The sequence below is a fragment of the Lynx canadensis genome, chromosome B4, assembly GCF_007474595.2.
Source record: "Lynx canadensis isolate LIC74 chromosome B4, mLynCan4.pri.v2, whole genome shotgun sequence".
Lineage (NCBI taxonomy): Eukaryota > Metazoa > Chordata > Mammalia > Carnivora > Felidae > Lynx > Lynx canadensis.
In genome coordinates this window covers 59215897-59236497 of record NC_044309.1, presented here as the reverse complement: position 1 = coordinate 59236497, position 20601 = coordinate 59215897, and the positions used below count along the sequence as shown (strand labels likewise).

Below are 20601 nucleotides of genomic sequence, written 5' to 3'. Positions count from 1 at the left end.
TGAACGGGGGAGGGGCAGAGAGAGAGGGAGACACAGAATCGGAAACAGGCTCCAGGCTCTGAGCCATCAGCCCAGAGCCTGACGCGGGGCTCGAACCCACGGACCGCGAGATCGTGACCTGGCTGAAGTCGGACGCTTAACCGACTGCGCCACCCAGGCACCCCCAGTATTGTTAACTATAGTCACCATATTGTTCATTACATCACAGAACTTATATTTTTTTCTTTTTTATTCTATGCTTATAAGACCATTTTAGTAATGTGTAAGAAGCTTTAGTCAGATTAAGAGAAAAATATTTTAAATCTTTCTTTTTCAGCAAAGAATCGCGGGATTGCCATTCCAGTGGATTTGGACAGCCAAGTGAATACTCTTTTCCTGAAGAGCCATTCTAATATGGTGCAGAGAGCAGCTATGGGTTGGAGACTATCTGCTCGCTCTGGACCACGTTTTAAGGAAGCTCTTGGAGGTCCTGCTTGGGATTATAGAAACATCATTGAAAAGTTACAGGTACAATAATAGCATGGAATGGCTTACTATTTTCTAAATTATAATTTTTAATATATGTAGTAACACAAATAAAATATGGTTAGAAATGTCAAATTCTAATTGGGGACCAGGCTTTACTTTACAATTCTCTACCAATACTACTCTTTTCAATTTTTATTAATATTTATTTATTTACTTATTTATTTATTTATTTATTAATATAATTTGTTGTCAAGTTGGCTAACACACAGTGTATACAGTGTGCTTTTGGTTTTGGGGGTATCTTTATTTGTTTTTGAGAGAGAAAGAGAGACAGAGCATGAGCATGGGAGGGGAGACACAGAATCCAAAGCAGGCTCCAGGCTTTGAGCTGTCAGTACAGAGCCCAACACGGGGGTTTGAACTCACAAACCGCGAGATCATGACCTGAGCTGAAGTTGGAAACTTAACCAACTGAGCCATTCAGGCGCCCAATACTATTCTTTTTAAAAACATAGCTTCTATGTAAAAGTTGTTTAGTTATTTTTAGTGAGTATGTATTACTTAATGTGTTTGATAGTATAGTAATGAGTTGTAATATCAAAACAATACCATAATAATAAGATTTGGAGAAATAAGTTACCGTAAATTCTCATGTAATAAATTAAATATTCATAACCTTGTTTCAGTTTATCTCTTAGTATTCTCTTCTAGTCCTATTGGTGAAAATGATGTAACCACCTTTAGTCCCAAATTTTTTACATAGTATCCCAATCCTGTGTTTGGCCTGGACATTCTGGGGACATCAAGTAAAGAGAGACATTACATTCATTTACTCAGGCTGCCATCACAAAATACCACAGACTAGGTGGTTTAAGCAACAGAAATTTATTTTATCATAGTTCTGGAGCTAGAAGCCCAAGTTCAAGGTGTTGGCCCAAGTTCAAGGTTTCTTTCCTTCTGAATCCCCTCTCCTTGACTGGGTGGCCACCTGGTCACTGTGTCTTCCTGTGGTCATTCTTCTGTGCGCGTACATGTCTGTATCCTAATCGCTTCTTGTTGTAAGGACATCAGTCATATTGGATTAAAGCCTGCCCATATGAATTCATTTTACCTTAATTACCTCTTTAAAGGCCCTATATACAATAATAGTCACATTCTGAAGTATTTCAACATATGAGTTTTGTTAGGGAGACACAATTCAACCCATAACAGAAATCTTCCCACCCACATAATTGTAGACGATTTCATGGAGTCAATTAGGGTATGGTTTAAGGAAATTGTTTGGCTTGGAGAATAGTCAAGACATGAACTGGAATAAATATTGCAAGAGGTCACATGTAGAATAATTGGTAGAGGTCCAGAGTTTTAATAGCTGAGTGTTATATGTGATTAAAAAGACAAGTTAGACTCAGTATGAAAAGCTTGAAGGCTATGAGTCATTAAAAATTTGGTGGAAAAAAAAATTTGGTGGAAATGTCATTGTAAGTGATTAAACAGTTACTAGTTTTCAGGAAAGAATTATCAGGAAGAGACTAGAAGAGGACAGATTGGTTAAGAATCACTAAATATCTCAGCCAGGTGGCGGTATGAATGAAATGAAGAAAAAGGCCTTGCATCCAATAATGAAAGCAGGGTCAACAGACCTGGTGGCTCCTAGATGGAGATAAGAGAGAGACAGTGAGAGGCATATAAGAGGCACTGCTGTTTGGAAGCCGGGTGATATTATTAAGACTTTTTATTGTAGCAGGGAAGGAAAGAATACAGTAAAAGGAGGTTGGCCATGTTCATTGATAATATGCTGAATCACATTAACAGATTGTGAAATGTATGGGAAATTAAGTCTATATTTGGAGATATTAGTTGGAGCAAGGACAGCAGATGGTGTTGCTAAAAGAGAGAATATAGTGATAGGAAAAACAAAGAACATCTTGTAAGAGGCCAGGGTGGCAGAATGGCCAAGTAAGAGAGACAAATGGCAGGGTCAAAAAGGAGAGGAGTCAGGTTCGTGAGAGCCAAATGAGTAGAACGTTTCAGAGAGAGATGGACAGAAGTGTTAGCCAGCATAGAGAAGGAGTGCCTTGGACTTCTTTTGGAACACTCACTGGCATTCATTAAATAAATATGTCTTTGGTGAAAACAATACCAGCTACTGTGTGCTGGAGATAGAGCTGTGGGCTCTGTGCTCTCATGGAAGGTCTGTCCTCACCCATTACATGGATGCTTTAATGTTAGGTAATTAAAACTATGAGGGGCACCTGGGTGCCTCTGTCAGCTCAGCATCTGACTCTTGATCTTGGCTCAGGGCATGATCTCAAGGTTCATGAGATAGAGCCCCACGTTGGGCTCTGCACTGACAACAAGGAGCCTGCTTGGAATTCTTCCTCTCCCTCTCTCCTGCCCCTCCACCACTCATGTGTACGCACACGTGTGCTCTCTCTCTCTCTCAAAATAAATAAATAAACATTAAAAAATGCTATGAATAAAATAAAGCATGGTAACAACATGGTGAAGAAATACTGGGAGAAAGATCTTTTAGCAGGGAACTCTACTCTGTTGAGGTGACATTTGAATTGAGATTCGAATTAATGAAGAGGAATAATCTATTCAAAGATTTGAGGACAGAGATTTTTATTGGGAGAAAATAGTAAATTCAAACGTATTTAGACCGGAATGAATTTGGCAGTTTTGAGGAACCAAGAGAAGCCCATTGGGGTGGAAGTTTAGTGAGCAAAGGAAGAGAGGATTATGAAATTAGGAACTCAGTCATGTAGAGACTTGCTTGGTAAGGCATTTGGATTTTATTCTAAGTGAGATGGCAAATCATTGGAGATTTTTCAGTAGAGGATAAGCATGACATGATTTACTTACTGGATTTTGAGAGATAAATAGATTATAGGGTCCAGACATGGAAGCAGTGAGTCTCTTGCATTAATTCAGGCAAAGGATGATGGCAGTGTGGCTTCAGTGGATAGTGATAGTATGAAGAGAGGTAGATGAATTTTGGATATGTTTGGTTGTAAGGCCAGCAGGACTTGGTAGATGGGTGGATGAGTTGTGGGTATTGGAAAGAATAGAGGATATGATATGATTGAATCATTTGCTAAGATAGGAATGGGAGAATTACAATCAGGGATTCTTTTGGGGGGATTTTAAGTGCGAGATATCTGTTTACATATCCACGTGGGTTTGTCAAACAGGCAGTTGAATAGGAGTCCAGAGTGGACATCTTGGCAAGATGTCCATGCAGGAAATATAAATGTGGGATGTTCAAGCACATATAGGATATTAAAACCATGGACTTGGATGAGATCCCTCATAAGAAACGACCAGGAGCTACTGGGAGTTGGCGGTGGAAAATAGAGAAAGTATGATGTCACAGAAGCCAAGAGCAGAAAGTGTTTGACAGAGTAGAAGCAAGTGTGTAAAATGCTTAGCAGTGGTTGGGTAAGATGAGGACAGCAAAATAAACACTGGGTTTATTAATAGGGTGATGATTGCAGCTAACTGGTACTCCACAGTAATGATTACAAACATGTATCAAGGAATAAAAAGAGGCCAGGATGTGTTAGAGGAGGTTCTACATACTTACCATTAATTCTCCCGGCAAACCCATGTGATTGGGAGTATAATTATCTCGACTTTTAATATGGGGGAATAACAAGTTAGAGAGATTACATATTGGCCTATGATAATAAACGATGAAGACAGAATTCACATCATAGGAACCTGAGCACAATTTGTTTAGTAAATAAAATGAAGAGAGGTAATCTGAAAAATAGGCACCTTTTAGTGACATTTTATTAAATATGGTTATAGTTGATAAGCAGATTTTCTTCCCACCTTATATAATATCTAGTTTCCGATTTATGTTATTTCCTTCCTGGTAGTTTCTTTTACCTGTCGTCAGAATTTTCTCAGAAAGCTTATTAGAATAGTTGAAGTAGAAATGGTCATTTTTGCTAAAAAGGAAACAAAGAATCCAGCAAGAATTAACTCCCGAAACCTAGACATAAGAAATGAAGAGAGGTGGTACCCCCATCTGTGCTGCTATAGCTGAAAGTAACAAAAAGCAATTGACACCAGTTTTCTGCTTAACAAAATATGTCACAGGTATGGGTGAAATTACTCCTGAAACCATCATTACACTATATGTTCACTAACTTGGAATTAAAAAAAAATAAATAAATAAAAGGAAAAATAATATTGCTTTATGTGAGAAGATTTTTTTTTTTGTCTTTTAACACAGTTATTTTAAAAACAAAAAAGGGATGCGTTAGTCATTAAAGAATGTTCAGTAAATTGTCATTGCCCACAGCCCATTTTAGAAACATGTCGGTGAGAATGCATTCAGCTATAATTAACATGATTTTAACTAAAAGTGGCTTAAACAATAAAAAAAAATACATCATTCCACATAGCAAGGAATCTGGAGTTGGGACTCTTCCTGCATTGGTTAATTTAGTAGCTCGATAGATCAAGGCACTGACACTGTTGGTCTGTTGACTTTCAGCTTAAGGCTGGTTTCCAAAGGTCTTATGAGGGCTGCCTCACATTTTGGGTTCACATTCTCAAGCTGTCTTGAGAGCCTTAGATAGTTTCCAAAGAGTATGCCTCTTCCTCCCCTAACACACACCACCGTCTCTGCTTAGCAAGCCTCACCCGATGTCCTGTTAGCCAGGACCGTGTCACATAATCATGCTTAGACTAATCACTGGGAGGGGAACTGGAATGACCATTATTGGCTTATACTAATCAACCATGACCCTAGGCTGAGGGGCCTCATCTCCCTGAGGACGTTGCTCCCTAATTGAGAAACAACATGGGAATTCTGTTAGCAAGAAGGATGAAGAAAAGCTCTTGGTTAGGTGACCAGTAATGTCTATCAAAAAATGTAATTTGAGGGGCACTTGGGTGGCTCAGTCAGTTGAGTGTCTGACTTTTGATTTGGGCTCAGGTCATGATCTCATGGTCGTTGGATCACGCCCCACGTCAGGCTCTGCACTGGGCATGGAGACTGCTTGAGATTCTCTCCCTCCTTCTCCCTTTGCTCTTCTCCCTGCCTGTGTGCTCTCTCTCTAGAAAAATTGAAAAAAAAAAAAGTAATTTGAAATAGTATTAAATGTCATCAAATCCCTGTGAAGTGCTAATACTGCTTCAAATATCATATCAAGGAATTTCCCTGTTGGAAGATATGGTTAGTTCCAGATGATCAGAAACACATAGAGAATCTTTTTATTTTTCAGCTGTTCCTCAAAAAATATCCCACTTTAGCCTAATTTGCTGAATACCTACCGGGTCTCTGTTAAAATCCTAGATACTATAGGGCTCATCACAGTGGCTTTACTGACTTTTCACTTTGTATATATATCCTTAGAAATCATCTACCTACCCACCCTTCTCTTATCTTGTAAATGAAAAAGGTGGCCTAAGCAGTACTCATATAGAAAAGCAGACAGTACTTAAAGCACAGACTTTTGATGCCATGGGAAGGTAGGGTGCATCTCTGAAATTCCAAGTCTCATTTCTGGTTAGTATTCTTAGGCCTGTCATATCTTAAAAGTATGAAGTCTGATTTAGATCTTCACATGGGTTCTCTTGTGCTTTATTTCTCAGGATGTTGTGGCCTCCTTGGAACAACAGTTCAGCCCAATGATGCAGGCTGAGTTCTCGGTGTTGGTTGATGTGTTGTATAGTCCAGAACTACTGTTCCCTGAGGGGAGTGATGCAAGAATAAGATGTGGTGCTTTCATGTCCAAGTAAGTGTGTACAATCTGAGATTCTGCTTGTGTTACCAAACTAAGACGGCCTCTAACACATTTCTGCTTTTTACTCTGCTGGTACATAATGATAGTCCACAGAGTACGTGAAAGGTCTGAAATGCATGTTAAAATATACTTCCAAAATAATTAACTTGATTCAATTGAAATTTCTCTTTGATGAAGGTCAAGTTATATTTTGCTGAAATTTCCTGAAAATGAAATGTGTCATTATTGGGCACAAAATTTCACATGCAATTGTTTTTTTTTTTTGGTTCTAATTCCTCGCTATAACCATATGGGGTGACCTTCCAAAAGATTCCTGTTTCACGTCACTTATTTTCTTTAACAGAGAGGAAGGAAGGGGAACTAGCATTTATTGAGGTCTTACTGTGTGCATCGTTGTCCTCCGTGTGCTTACCTCTTGTATCATCTATCTGCACAAACACTCTGAGAGATTGACGTCTCAGCCTCATTTTAGTGGTGAGAAGGCTGAGGCATGCTTCAGATGAAGAGCTGTGACGTCTCGGCCCAGCACTCGGCCATGCTGCCTTGATCTTCCTCATCTGCAGCCCTCTCATTTACTTATTTCTCTCAGCATTTTTTGTGGAATTGTCAGATCTAGTATAGCTGATGTGTTTATCCTAGAATATTTCCATTTTTGTGGTAAATGAGCAATTCTCAAGGAAGAGCTGCAAGTTCTGACAGAAAATGTAACCAGCTCCAGAAAAAAAAGAGACATATCATAATGCTGAGGGCGCTCATTGAGTAATTCACTCACGACGGCCGGTCAGGTGTACTTGGTCTTCTTGGGAAGAGTATCTGGGTAGACAGTCGGAGGAGGCTGCCAACCCCTTGACCATTATCCATCACAGCTAATTCCTGTCTCATTGAGGACATTGCTCAAAGAGGTCTCAAAACCCCTCTGTTGACTGTGATGCACTGAGGCAGAAATGGAAGGATTGGGGGACACAAGAAGTGTGTTCTTGCTTTTTCCAATTAAAGCTGGGATTTGCAGAGAGAAAACAAGATACGGGATGAGAAGAACTGACTACAGGAATCATGTTGAATGGGTGGTATTTCTGTATTATGGCCTGAATCATGGATTCTTGGCTCTAGACCCTCTCTGTCTTATAGGGACTGGAAAGAATGTGTTTGTCTGGACACTTGCCAGTCTCCTAACAAGAATTTTTAAATGAAGAGGTCCAGAGTATCTGCAAAACTGATGACTGTGGAAGCCATTAGAAAAAAAATTCAGTAGAGATATTGAGTAGTAATTCAATATGAAAAATAGGGCCTTTGGGAAATATCCTTTACCTCCTGTGAATGTATATCAATGCATAGAATATTAATTAGGAAGTGGGTAATAAAAATATAAAAAATAAAAAGTGGGTAATAAATGAGAATTTTAACTCCAGGAAATTCATATGATACTACAGATATATCCCAGAGGGTTGATAATCTAGAACAGGACGGGCAACCACTGGCTTCAGGGTACACTGGTCCTTTTGATCATTTTTACAAATAAAGTTTTTTGAAACATAGCTACACACTTTCATTTACATATTGTCTGTGTGGCTATCATACCAGTGTCAGCTGGTGGCCACAGAGGTTGTATATACGGCCCACACAGCCTAATCGTTTACTCTTTGGCTCTTGAGGAAAAAAGTTGACTGGCTCAGTGTCAAGAATGAGGCTGTCAATACAATAGTTACGAACTACACATAGCTATTCAAGTTAAAATTTAAGTTAATAAAAATAACAATAAAATATTCAGTTCCTCAGTCACATTTGCCACATTTTAAGTGCTTAATAACCATATGTAGCTAGTAGCCAACAAATTTATAGCACAGATATGCAACATTTCAATTATTGCAGAAAATGTTATGTTGGATGGCACCAGTCTAGATCTCAAAGATATACATCTATGAAAAGATGATATAAAGTTAACTCAAAATGCCAAAAAAATATTGACCTGTGCTGCAAATGTGCTGAAAGCAAATCCGTTGCAACACCAGGTATCTAAAAGGAGAGAAACAGAGCAAAATAATAGTGGGAACATATTACAGATAATACACCGAGATGGGAAAAAAATGTCACATACTTTAGTGGTTAGAGAAGAGATTTTTGTGTTATTATGATTTTAGTATGGCCAGCGACTTGGGAATATCTGTTTTCTGCTCTAGTGATTATCCTACCCTTTCCCTAACTCTGTGAAGAACCAAGGGTTTTATTTGCAAGGATATCTAATGAAATTAGAATCCAACTTTATTAATAGCTATGCAAGAGCCCTTGTATTACTGTGCAGAGCTCTCTGGTAAAGCTTAGCTAGAGAATACAGCTTAGGTCCAAGGCCTTAGTGGGGCTTCTGACTTGCTCAAATGAATTTCATTCTTGGAACATGTTGACTCAGATGGGTCTGCTGGAGAATGTGAGGGATAGATCTCAGGAAAGAACCCAAATGCACATGTCTATTTTGTCATATGGAGAGAGAAGAGAATAAAGAGAGAACAGGTCAGTGTGGGTGTTAACCTTTAAGGCATCTGGTTACAATATTCAAATCACCACTTACTCCTCCCTTATGAAGGATAATCTCAGTGTTTATCACACTGTGGGATGTGTTTCACTTATGAGTTTAAAAATTAATTTAGAAAGAGAGGCAGCCACTAATTTAAAAAATGACTTAGGGGAAGATATAAAAATCAGAGTTCATCTCATATAGTAAAAGTAACTTTTGTGTTAGTTTAATACACCTGTATTTATATGGTGAGTTGTTTCATGAAATTTATTTTTGCATAGATCATAGAAAAAAATATTAGAAGGCCATGGATTTTACTCAACCAAACATTATGTAATGGGCAAATACCTTGTATAAACCCCTAGAAGATGGTATTCACCCTTATGCTTGCTATTTGTAAATCGTTAGTAAATTAAGTATTTATCTAAGAGGAGTTAAAGAAAATTAAAATAGTCTGAGAGAAAAAAAATAAAAAGAAATTGACAATGCCCACCAAAACTATTTTAATGGATTCAAAGACTACTACGTGAAAGAAAAGACCAAACAACAGAAGTTTCAGGAAGGCAGATACTTTCCTTGCAAGAGAACTCTAGAAGAATTATTCTGCCTGCTGAGCCTGACCACGTGGATCTAGAACCTTGTCTGAGTTCACATGTCTAAGAGGAAATCACTTTTCCTTTCCTGCATGCTATTCCTTCAGCATGACCTAGGTATCATTGAAAAGTATTGCTGTCCATCTGTTCACCCAGTCTATAAATTTCAGGTGTCTATGATCTGCCCTTCCTCCTCTTCTTCTATTTCCCATTTGTCATTACTTACCAAGTCCTGGGTATTTTACTTCTCTATTACTTCTTGCATCATAACCCCATCACATGCCCTGTTCACCCCTGGCCTTGTTCTCACTCTTCCATGTTGTCTTTCACATGTGGGCAGGGCCATTCAGGTCCTTGATAATGGTGGTTCCCTATTTTCTATAGAGTAAAGTCCACTGTTTAGCATAATATTCCCAGTTCCTTCTTTTCAGATTGCATGTCTTACCCTGTCTTCTTTCATGTCTTCATGTGTCACCTGGAAGTTGGAGTACTTATCATTTCCTGGACATGATGGTCAGCTTTCTGCCTCTGCCCTTTGTTCATATTGTGCCCTTTGGAAGGATGCCTTCCCTCCCCACCTTTCTCTGCCAGGTGAAATCTTCATTGTTAGAAGTTACTCTTCACTGAAACCTCTGATCAGCCCTAGGAAACTCCCCCAACAGAACGTAATCATTTCTTTGTCTAGTTTATGGTATTTGTCATTACCTGTGTTGTAACACTTATCATATCATATAGAGGTGGCTGTGTGGGGACTCTCTTCACAGTAACTCTGAGACTCAAGAGATTAGTAAATGCATGGTGTCACCACAGAATGGTGCTTCAGAATCTTGGCTCTGTAGTCAGATGGACGTGGGTCTATGTCCAGATCCCACCACTTAATGATTGTGTAACTGCAGGCAAGTTGCTTTATCTCTCTGGACCTCTGTTTTCTCTTGAGCCCGATAATAGAACGTGTAGCATTGTTGTGAGGGTGAACTGAGAGAATCCATGGGAAGTCCTCGTACTTCACCTTGACGCCTGATAACCACTTACTAGGTATTATCTAGTGAAAGCTCACTTTTCCTCAGGGTTTCCCCATGGTACTCCTATTATGTCACTGAAATGGGACCATTACATTATGTTTGACATCATTTTGTTTTTCTAGGAAGACATATCTCACAGGGTCATTGTAGGAACCAGCTTTTTAAGAGTTATATATGTTAAACTATAAATAGTGATTATAAACATTTTGCTTGGTTTTGAGTTCTTGAGGATGGTATATAGCTGTGATCCTCAAACTCTTCTCCTGAGAGGACACCAGTGCAAAGGTTACCACTACAAAATTAGAGTTTTTGCCCAAATTATAGTAAAATAGTCAATGGAGGGGCACCTGGGTGGCTCAATCAGTTGAGCATCTGACTCTTGATTTTAGCTCAGGTCATGATCCCAGGGTCATGGGATTGAGCCCTGCATCAGGATCCATGTTAAACATGGAGCCTAATTAAGTTTCTCTCTCTCTCTCTCTCTCTCTCTCTCTCTCTCTCTCTCTCTCTCTCTCCCTCCCTCCCCCCCCCGCCCCTCTCCCGTCCCTCTCTAAAATAAAAAAATAAAAAATAAATAAATGGATAGACTGTCTTGATGTTACTTTGTTGTTGTTTTCTGCTTCTAATTACAAAACCGCCGATTTCTACCAAGTCCTAGCAGTGAAAAATAGCACATTATTATTATTAATGCAAACTGGAAAGCAGCCCATTATGCTAAGGTTGCAGTGTTGTATACTGCTACAGCACCTGTATCATTAAGGTAACACAGTACAGAGAAAATAATATAGTACAACATAATGAAATGTAATATGCTACAAATACTCATATTTCTCTACTACTCAAATTGCTTTAGTTCATACGATGGGATTAAACATCATCGGTGTCTCATTGTCTTTTAGAGTATTGTGTCCCACTAAAAGTACGCTACTTGAATAAATTTAAAAGCACTGAGATATACCACCTATAAAACAAAGGATGGGGGCGCCTGGGTGGCTCAGTCGGTTAAGCGGCCGACTTCAGCTCAGGTCATGATCTCTCGGTCTGTGAGTTCGAGCCCCGCATCGGGCTCTGTGCTGACAGCTCAGAGCCTGGAGCCTGTTTCAGATTCTGTGTCTCCCTCTCTCTGACCCTCCCCCGTTCATGCTCTGTCTCTCTCTGTCTCAAAAATAAATAAATGTTAAAAAAATTAAAAAAAAACAACAACAACAAAGGATGGTTTGTAATACAAAGTTTATGAGCTTAAGTGTAATTTTAAAAAGTTTTTAAAATAGGTATCTTGTTTACTTCATATTTTCAAATAATAGTGTGATGTTTTTTTCCCTCTAGTATATGTTAGTATATAGCTCAAAGAGAAATCACTGTTGTATTTAAGGTTTCATGTTTTGCTTTCAGGTTGATTAATCATACAAAGAAACTGATGGAGAAGGAAGAAAAGTTGTGCATTAAAATTCTCCAGACTTTACGAGAAATGCTAGAGAAGAAAGACAGCTTTGTGGAAGAGGTAATATGGTTTTAATGTTTAGTATTTGAAAATCAAGTAAAATTTCTAGAATACTGTAACCAATGAATTACACAGGCTATGATACAATTGCTTGTATTACGTACTGATGGCATGTGTACTCAGATGAATTAGATAATCTCAGTTTTTATGGCATTCATCTTTCGTGTCTGCTTTGAATTGAGAAAAAAACAACTAAGATTAGAATGGCTAAGTATTTGGGTTATTTGTTTTATTATATTTTATCTTGAATATGTGTATTTTTCTCATGTAGACCAATGACCTTTTTTACAATGAACAACTGAGATTCATGATTAAAATTTCGTATAAAGTTCTGCTGAGTATTGAAATGGCCCATGCACTTGGGCACATGTTGATCTTTTATTGTAAATAATTGTCTGTTCCATTTTCTATAATGTTATGCCAGGTATTATAAAATAATATTATTTTTTATAAGCGAAATAGTATGTTTCTATTCTTACCTGTATTAAGTATTGCACAAATGATTCTCAGGGAGTAGAACTTAGAGATAATAATTGTCATTCTGTTATTAAAAATGACAGCTCAGGTGCTCATTAGGAGATAGCTAGCAGCATGTTTAATACCCAAGGTGATACACTTAAGTATAAAATATAAATCCAGAGGAGGTTTTTTTTTTTTTTTTTTTTAAGCTAGCTACCTATACCTATAACTCTTAGGTATCGAACAAAATGTGTACTTGTTCCTTAATAGCTTTTGGTATGATTCCATAAATACTCATCATCTGATATATTTAAAATTGGAAGAATTTATTTATTAATTTATATATATGCTATCTAATTCCAAAAAGATCATACGGTAGTTTTTTGTTGTTGTTGTTGTCGTTTTTAACTTAGTCCATAGAAAATAAATGTAATGGCATCTTGGGTATTCATTGAAGGGGTATAACTTCAAAATACTCCATTTGAATCAGAGGCTTGCTTTATACCCAAAATGATTCTTACTTTGCATTAATTCTCTTCATCATTTCATCTATCTTTGGGAAGCAAATTATGGAAATAAAGGTTGTTAGTGCTATTTTGGCAAATGCTTCTATGACCTAGGACTCAAGAAAAATGCTCATAGGTCTGAGTTTTTGGCATACTTGTAAAAAATGGTAAATTTCAGACTTCCTTGTTGTCTTTTTCCAGTTCCTTAAAATATTGCTCTAGATGGTTTGATTTTGACTGAAGTACTAGATCCTAAATAGAAAAATGGGGTCAATATAAATTTTTGACAGAGGAGTGAGGTTTACGGTAATAGTAACTTGTGGTTAACAGGAGATACATGATAAGAGTTGCACTTTTATGTAACAGATTATTATTGAACTATTCTCAAGGAAAATAAGAAAGAAATCAAAGAAGATTTTACTTTGACTAGTCAAGAGTATTTGAGTGTATCTCCCAAACCACCCTAGAATAAATCATGCTCCTTTCCATTCCCACTGCTCCTCCTTTCCATTCCCACTGCTCTCACTGGTTCAGGCTTTCACTATCCCTTGCCTACAAGACTCCAGGAGTCTGCCTCTCTGAGACAGAGCTGGAAGGGAGGCAGAGATGCTGTTTTCAAAAGTCCAAGAGGCGCCATTGACATATTATGTGAATGGCACCACCAGGACATAGCCTTTAGGGAAGAGTTAAGATGAGAAAGGCTAGTTGGGCTTATTCACTCAGTCATTTAACACATATACTGTGAGCCATATTAAATACTGGTTATTGTGCCTGGTCACTGGGGATAAGGAGATGAGTGACACAGCTTGCCAAGAGCCACTGCACATGCCACAGCTCACATGCTAGACGACTCCTGGAATAGTCTGCAGAGATCATAAAAGCCTTTCAGAAACTTTCAGGGGCTCTGCACTGCTTTCATATTCCAGACTCTCTCTTATGTCCCTAGTGCTTTCTCCCCCCACCCTTCCTCATCCATTTACCTCCAGAAATCTGTGTTAATGTGTGCCTGACATGTCCCTCAGGCTTATCCTGCACTGAACATTTGGAATCATGTATTGCTGAGATCCAGACAAACCTCAATAACTCCTAGTGATATTTTTGTGGAGGAGCTCTGATGGGTGGTACTTATCAGTTGTTCCAGTCAGCGACGATGACTTTCTCAATAGAATTACCAAAATACATTGTGCCTCTCTTTTATGACACTTCAGGCTATTTTTGAGTATGTAGCCCAAGTATTTATAAATAATGTCATTGAGACCCAGAGAGGTTATGTGATTTGCCTGAGGTCACACAGCAAATTCCAGACCAGGACTTAAATTAGCTCAATTATTCGTGTCAGTGGAGGGGAGTTAAATGATTCACCACTCTGGGTGAAATGACTCTCGCGATAGATTCAGAAAATGATCAAAACTATTATTTTACACTCATTGTGTGCTCTCAGAAAAAAAAAAAAAAAAGCCTGATTATCAGTAGCAGGATCATAGGCTGTTTTCATGATTGTATTAGTTTTCCATTTACCAAAAATTTAGTGGTTTAAAATCACACAAGTTTATTACCTTATAGTTTGGGAGGTCAAAAGCCTGAAATCAAGGTATTGGCAGGGATACATTCTATCTGGAGACTGTAAGGGAGAATTTCTTTCTTTGCCTTTTCTAGTTTCTAGAGCCTCCTGCATTCCTTGGCTTGTGCCTCAGTCCTCCATCTTCAAAGCCAGCAACATAGCATCTTCCAACCTCCCCGGCTCCCAATGACCACCACATGCTCTCTCTCAGATACACACACTCCATTGTCATATCTCCTTCTCTTACTCTGACCCTTCTGCCTCCCTCTTATACTTAGGCTTGTATCGGACCCACCTAGATAATCCAGTATACTCCCCCTATCTTAAGATTCTTAATCACATCTGCAAAATCCTCTTGCCATGTAGCATAGTCACTGGTTCTGGAGGTTAGGACATAGACACATTTGTGAGGGCCACCATTCACTATATCACAATGATTCTTTTACTGACAGTGAGAAATGACATGTAGTACATAGATGGAGTGTTTACTTGTGGCTGATTAAAATTTCTGGGTAGGACAGTATAAATGTAAATGAATGTAACAAAAAATGCTTTGAATTTATAGCCCTTTGCTGTTTTCAAAGTATTTTAAAATACTTTGCTACCTTTGGACAGCTCTAGAAATACGTGGGGCTGGTGGTGTTCTCTCCACATATGTAATGTGGAGACACTCGGAATGGTGTGAAGTCACAGAGGGTACCTAATATCTTGTCTAATATCTGGATTTCTACCATCAACTGTTTTTCTACTATCTGTGTATCAAAGCATTTCCAAAAGATCTCTCAGAAGTCAAAACAGCAAATTCATACCAGGGTTTTTCACACCAGCTATCCTAATACAGGTTTCCTCTGCTATCCCAAAGTGAAATGTTCTCTAAAACCTTTCATAGGCCAAAATGGTGTAAAACAAATAAGCGATTACCATTAATTAATTAATCGATTTTAAATGTTTATTTATTTTGAGACAGAGAGAGAGAGAGAGAGAGAGAGAGAGAGAGAGAGAGAGCAGAAGAGGGGCAGAAAAAAAAAGGGAGAGAGAGATTCCCCCACAGGCTCGACACTCAGTATAGAGCCCAACGCGGGGCTCAGTCTCACAATCTTGAGATCATGACCTGAGCCGAAATCAAGAGTCAGATGCTGAACTGACCGAGCCACCCCGGCACCCCTGCACCATTAATTTATATGGAAATTTTTTATGCATTCCTAGACCTAAAATATAGTCTCTGTAAGGCTTTTCTAATACCTCAGGGCACACCTTGCTAACGAATGCACAGAATAAATAAAAACAAAGCACAGGTGCTCACAGACACAACTCAAAATTCTGGTGACTTCATGTTGCGATGCTGAGTGTGGTTCCCAGGGAAGGAGCTTGGTGGGGCCATTCCCACTGCTTGAGGTCCCTGCTGCCTCTATAAGAGCTGTCCAGCTCTCCAGCAAAGCAAATGTTGAATGCCTTTTTTGCTTTTGCCTTTTGTTGTAGAAATGAAAATCTTCAGAGTTCTTTCAGTTAGCAAAAACAGGTACTAATATAGGTCTTTTATAAATGCAAAGTGATGTGCCATGAACTTGCAAAAAGTGCAGGGATACATTTGAGACTCCACCTGTTTAAATTTAAAACCTTAAAAAAAAATCACCATTTACATTTATGTTTCTTTGGTCTCTGATATCCGAAGTTGTGTCTGTTTGTGTAGCTGATAAAATTAAAATAAAATAGAACAATGAAGCACAAATTTACTTCATGGTTGAGTTTAATGCCCTTTGAAGCAATTTCCAACTTTAAGATCTCAGTTTTCTGATTTTATTTGCCTTCTCTGTATGATATATTTAAAACAATTTTTTAAAATGTTTATTTACTTTTGAGAGAGGAAGAGAGACAGAGCACGAGTGGGGAAGGGGCAGAGAGAGAGAGTGAGACACAGAATCCGAAGCAGGCTCCAGGCTTTGCGCTGACAGCAGAGAGCCTGATGTGGGGCTTGAACTCATGAACTATGAGAGCATACCCGAACCAAAAGTGAATGCTTAACCGACTGAGCCACCTAGGCGCCCCAATTCTCTGTATGATGTATTAAGTAGAATCATCATGTAATTACATTTTATGTGGTAGTCAATTATTTAAAAACATTTATAATTTATAATACTGTGATTGCAATTCCTAGATGAATTTTACTTAGTATTGTTCCTTGTTTCATGTTTCTTAGTTTGTGCCAAAAATTTGAGAAATACGATGGGCAATAGCTTGAAGATTTCCAATAGACTATTATAAGTAGAGGAAAATTTAATTTTCTGTTATGTGTGTCTCTGTGTGAATCATCTAGTGATCATACATGTACCATATGTTATAGTATAAATTATAGTACTTATTTTTATTGAAGGATAAAACATGAAAATTATATATAAAAAGTCCTTAAAGGGAAAAATTACTAGAGTTTTATAAAAATTCCATGTAAGTATTGTTTGTTTAGGTGATTCTGGTAGGAAAGCAAAAAACAAATTACAAAAGATATAATTCTAACAACCTTGAAATCCCTTTGGGATTGGTCATGTTTGGAAGCATTTTACAGGTAACTACAGCTGACATATTTATTTGCATTAAAAAATATGTAGGGGTGCATGAGTGGCTCAGTTGGTTCAACATCCAACTTGTTTTTGTCTCAGGTCATGATCTCACAGTTTGTGGCTTCAAGCCCTGCATCAGGCTCAGTGCTGACAGTGTGGAGCCTACTTGGGATTCTTTCTCTGCCCCTCCCCCACTCACACGGGCATGCTCTCTCTCTCTCTCTCTCTCTCTCTCTCAAAATAAATAAATAAAAACATTTAAAAAATAAAAAAATAAAAATGTATGTTGACAATCTGGGGAGAGAAGCAAGAGAAGGAATGTTTTAAAATGGCTTTAGGGCAGTGAGATTTCAAATGTTCTCGATCCTTTAAGCCATTTTGTCCCACTCTTATTTCTATGACCTCTCTACCACAAAAAAAGACATAACTCCATAGCATATGTGTGCTGTTGAACAGCAGTGTAATTATAGCACCACACCATTATTTTGCATATTTTTTAAATGTTTATTTATTTAAGTTGGGGGGAGGGGCAGAGAGAGGAAGAGAGAATCCCAAGCAGCCTCCATCTGCTGATAGCACAGAGATTGATGCAAGGCTCAATCTCATGAACCATGAGATCATGACCTGAGCCAAAATCGAGTCGGATGCTCAACTGACAGAGCCAGCCAGGCGCCCCTGTTTTATGTATTTAAAGACATTTCAGGGTCTATACCTGAGTAAGCATTTACCTGAGGTGGTAATGGAGATACAAGCTTTTGTGGGTTGGATAGAGGTGAGCTGATGAGGGGGAGCAGGAAACAAGAAGGACTTTGTTCAGAGGATTGGTTTGGTTTAAAGATTTTTTTTCTTCATCTTACACTCTTTAGTATATATGTCCATTAAGATTTATAGAGCATTACAAATTATCCCTCTCATAAAAAATATATAAATCATAAATATAGATGTCTATAAGCTCTGATCCTAAATATATAACATGTAGCTTCTGTAGTTTAGAACTGGAAAAGATAACGAGTCCTGAAAGTATTTGCTGATAGCCTGTGGAACTGGTAAAGTTACTTTACTTAGGCGGCAGTCAGAGAAGTTGACCTATGTGGAATGCCAGTCATAATTTCCCCTGAGAATATATTGCTATCTACTCATAAATTACACTGACATACATATAATCTACAGGACAACAAAGATATTTTAGTCAAATTCAATATTCTTAAAATGTTCGGGTTAAAATGCCAGTATCCTTGGAATTAATAGAAACTTCCTCTATAATAGCTATGGAGTGGTTTTAACCACTGGTTTTTATAAATGGTAACAGCCCAGCATTTATCAGGAGCTTACTGTGTATCAGATCCTGTTCCTGATCCTTTATATGTATTATCTTATTTTCATCTTCAAGCCCATGTTATAGGAGGTCCTCTTACCTCCCTTTCACTAGTGAGGAAACAGGTATGGAGGATAAGGTCACACATCCAACAGGCGGAAGAGAGCTGGTAAACCAGCCCAGACATTTTGGCTCCTGAGCTCACACTCTTAATCAGCATATTGGAGCCACACAGGTTATATGACTTATAATCATAACCTTTTATTTTCTCAGATATTCAGCTAAATAAAATGAGTTCTTTGATTTTATTCTTGATAAAATTTGCATACATATATACTGGAAAGCATAAGCCTTTTATTCAGTGAGCTGCTAAGGAAGAGGCTTGAGATTTCAGACCAAGTTGATTGGGAACAGTTTATGACACAATAGCTGTAGGGTTTTTCGGGTTTTATTGTTACAGGCCTACAGATCAGTATCAGAGCTCCCCACATCCCACCCTGTGATCATGGTCTGAGTTGTTAGTACCCTGAATATTATATTTAAAAGTTCTAAACAGTGCTTTATAAGATGACCATCATAGGCAGCCCCTTGCGGAAATGTGGCATTCAACAAACAGCACAGCATCTAATTGAGAGCTGTGATCTTTACCAATGCCCAGGTGGGGTAGGTGGTATTTACACATTGAACAATAATGGCAGATAGTGGCTTCTTGATTTAAAAGTTGGTATCTGGAGTGATATGGAATAAAGGTCTTTAAGAAATGTTGCCTTCAATTATTTTTAAGATATCTTCCATCATTTTTTTTTAACTCTAAAATTTACTGTCAGCTGAGTTAACAAGAATTTATTCTTTCCCTCAGCAGGAAAAAAATCATTGTAACTAATCTTTTATTTCATATTTTGAGGAGCAGCAAAAAAAGAATAAGGAATTATACCAAGGAGCTTACCTCCTACTTCAAATATGCAGACCTGTCAGTCTCGGCAGTAATCACATTGTTGCAAATTTATAAATTGTATCAAGCTACTCTTATCATAAGAGTCTGTGCAGAATCATTCACCTTCTACGCAAATACTAATTTTACTCTCTAGCAGGCAAATAAACAAATTTAAGTAGAATTGCTATACAGAGTGCACAATAGCTTAAGAATTTGATAATAACTGTTTTGCTAGGGGAAAATAAATTTCAGTTTTTAGTATCAGCTGTGTTTTGTAGACTTTCTTACTAAATACATTTTAGAGGTGAATGCAACTTTTTTTTGCAATGTTCTAATGCTGTTTTAAACTATGTACATACAAGAAGTGATGTTGCACACATACTATTCTATCTTGATCATTCGTATGTTGGGAGTGTGTGTGTTATTTAAATATAGATAACTAGATGGTTGGAAATATGAAAATATGTTGATGTCTCCTTAAAATAAGAGATCTTTTTAAGAACATAATTAATATACTCTTTCACTTTGGAATCTTGATTATATTTTCATCTAGGCAATGATCATTAAGATGGACATAAAAGCAATAATTGTTTATGGAAATTTACTTCTTTCAATTGCTGAGCTGGCTGGTGACTGGTTAAGCTATGAAATTGCTAAGTTTACCCAATTATAGTCATTATAACCTCATTGTTGCAAAAATTTATAAAATTCTTTTTTTTTAAATTTTTAAATGTTTATTTATTTTTGAGAGACAGAGCATGAGTGGGGGAGGAGCAGAGAGAGAGGGAGACACAGAATCTGAAGCAGGCTTCAGGCTCTAAGCTGTCAGCACAGAGCCTGATGCAGAGCTCGAACCCACGAACCATGAGATCATGGCCTGAGCCGAAGTCAGATGCTTAACCGACTGAGCCACCCAGGTGCCCCTAAAAAATTTATAAAATTCTTAATTACACCTTGTCTTTACTTTTCTGTTTTAAAATCTGACAGTGTTGCCTCAGTAGTTTTTGAGATATGCTGTGATTCTGTAGGGATCAATGACTAAAATATCATGATGAAAACATTATCAGTACTCAAAATTTAGCCAACCATTCATTGCTTCTAGTAAGTGTAAGACATTTGGTAGTTAATGATTGTAGATGAAAAATGGTATTGTGATTAAAGAAAAGAAAGAAGAACAAAAAGAAAAACACATGAAAAGTAATATATTATGAAACTATGATGCTAGTTCTTTCCACCTAAATCTAAGTTAAACAAATTTTCAGGAAGCATTCCATGATTGGTTTCTTATAACTCCATGTTATTCTAGTTTATGAACATTTCAGCTCTTATAAAATCCTATCTGTCTTATTAGCATAGAACCTTTATTATCATGCTTTATGAAGGTTTTTTTCTTTATGTTGTTATTTTAAATAA

At 37.7% G+C, this 20601-nt stretch overlaps 1 protein-coding gene across 6 annotated transcripts in view; it reads left to right on the top strand.

Moving 5' to 3' along the window:
* Positions 1 to 20601, top strand: part of ITPR2 (inositol 1,4,5-trisphosphate receptor type 2) — a 505414-nt gene that overhangs the window by 267387 nt on the left and 217426 nt on the right. For all 6 annotated transcript variants that reach the window (XM_030322010.1, XM_030322009.1, XM_030322008.1 and 3 more), the window contains 3 exons: positions 317 to 507; positions 6082 to 6224; positions 11750 to 11858. In XM_030322010.1, coding sequence (XP_030177870.1) covers positions 317 to 507; positions 6082 to 6224; positions 11750 to 11858 — 443 coding nt within the window. The remainder of the gene's footprint in view (positions 1 to 316; positions 508 to 6081; positions 6225 to 11749; positions 11859 to 20601) is intronic.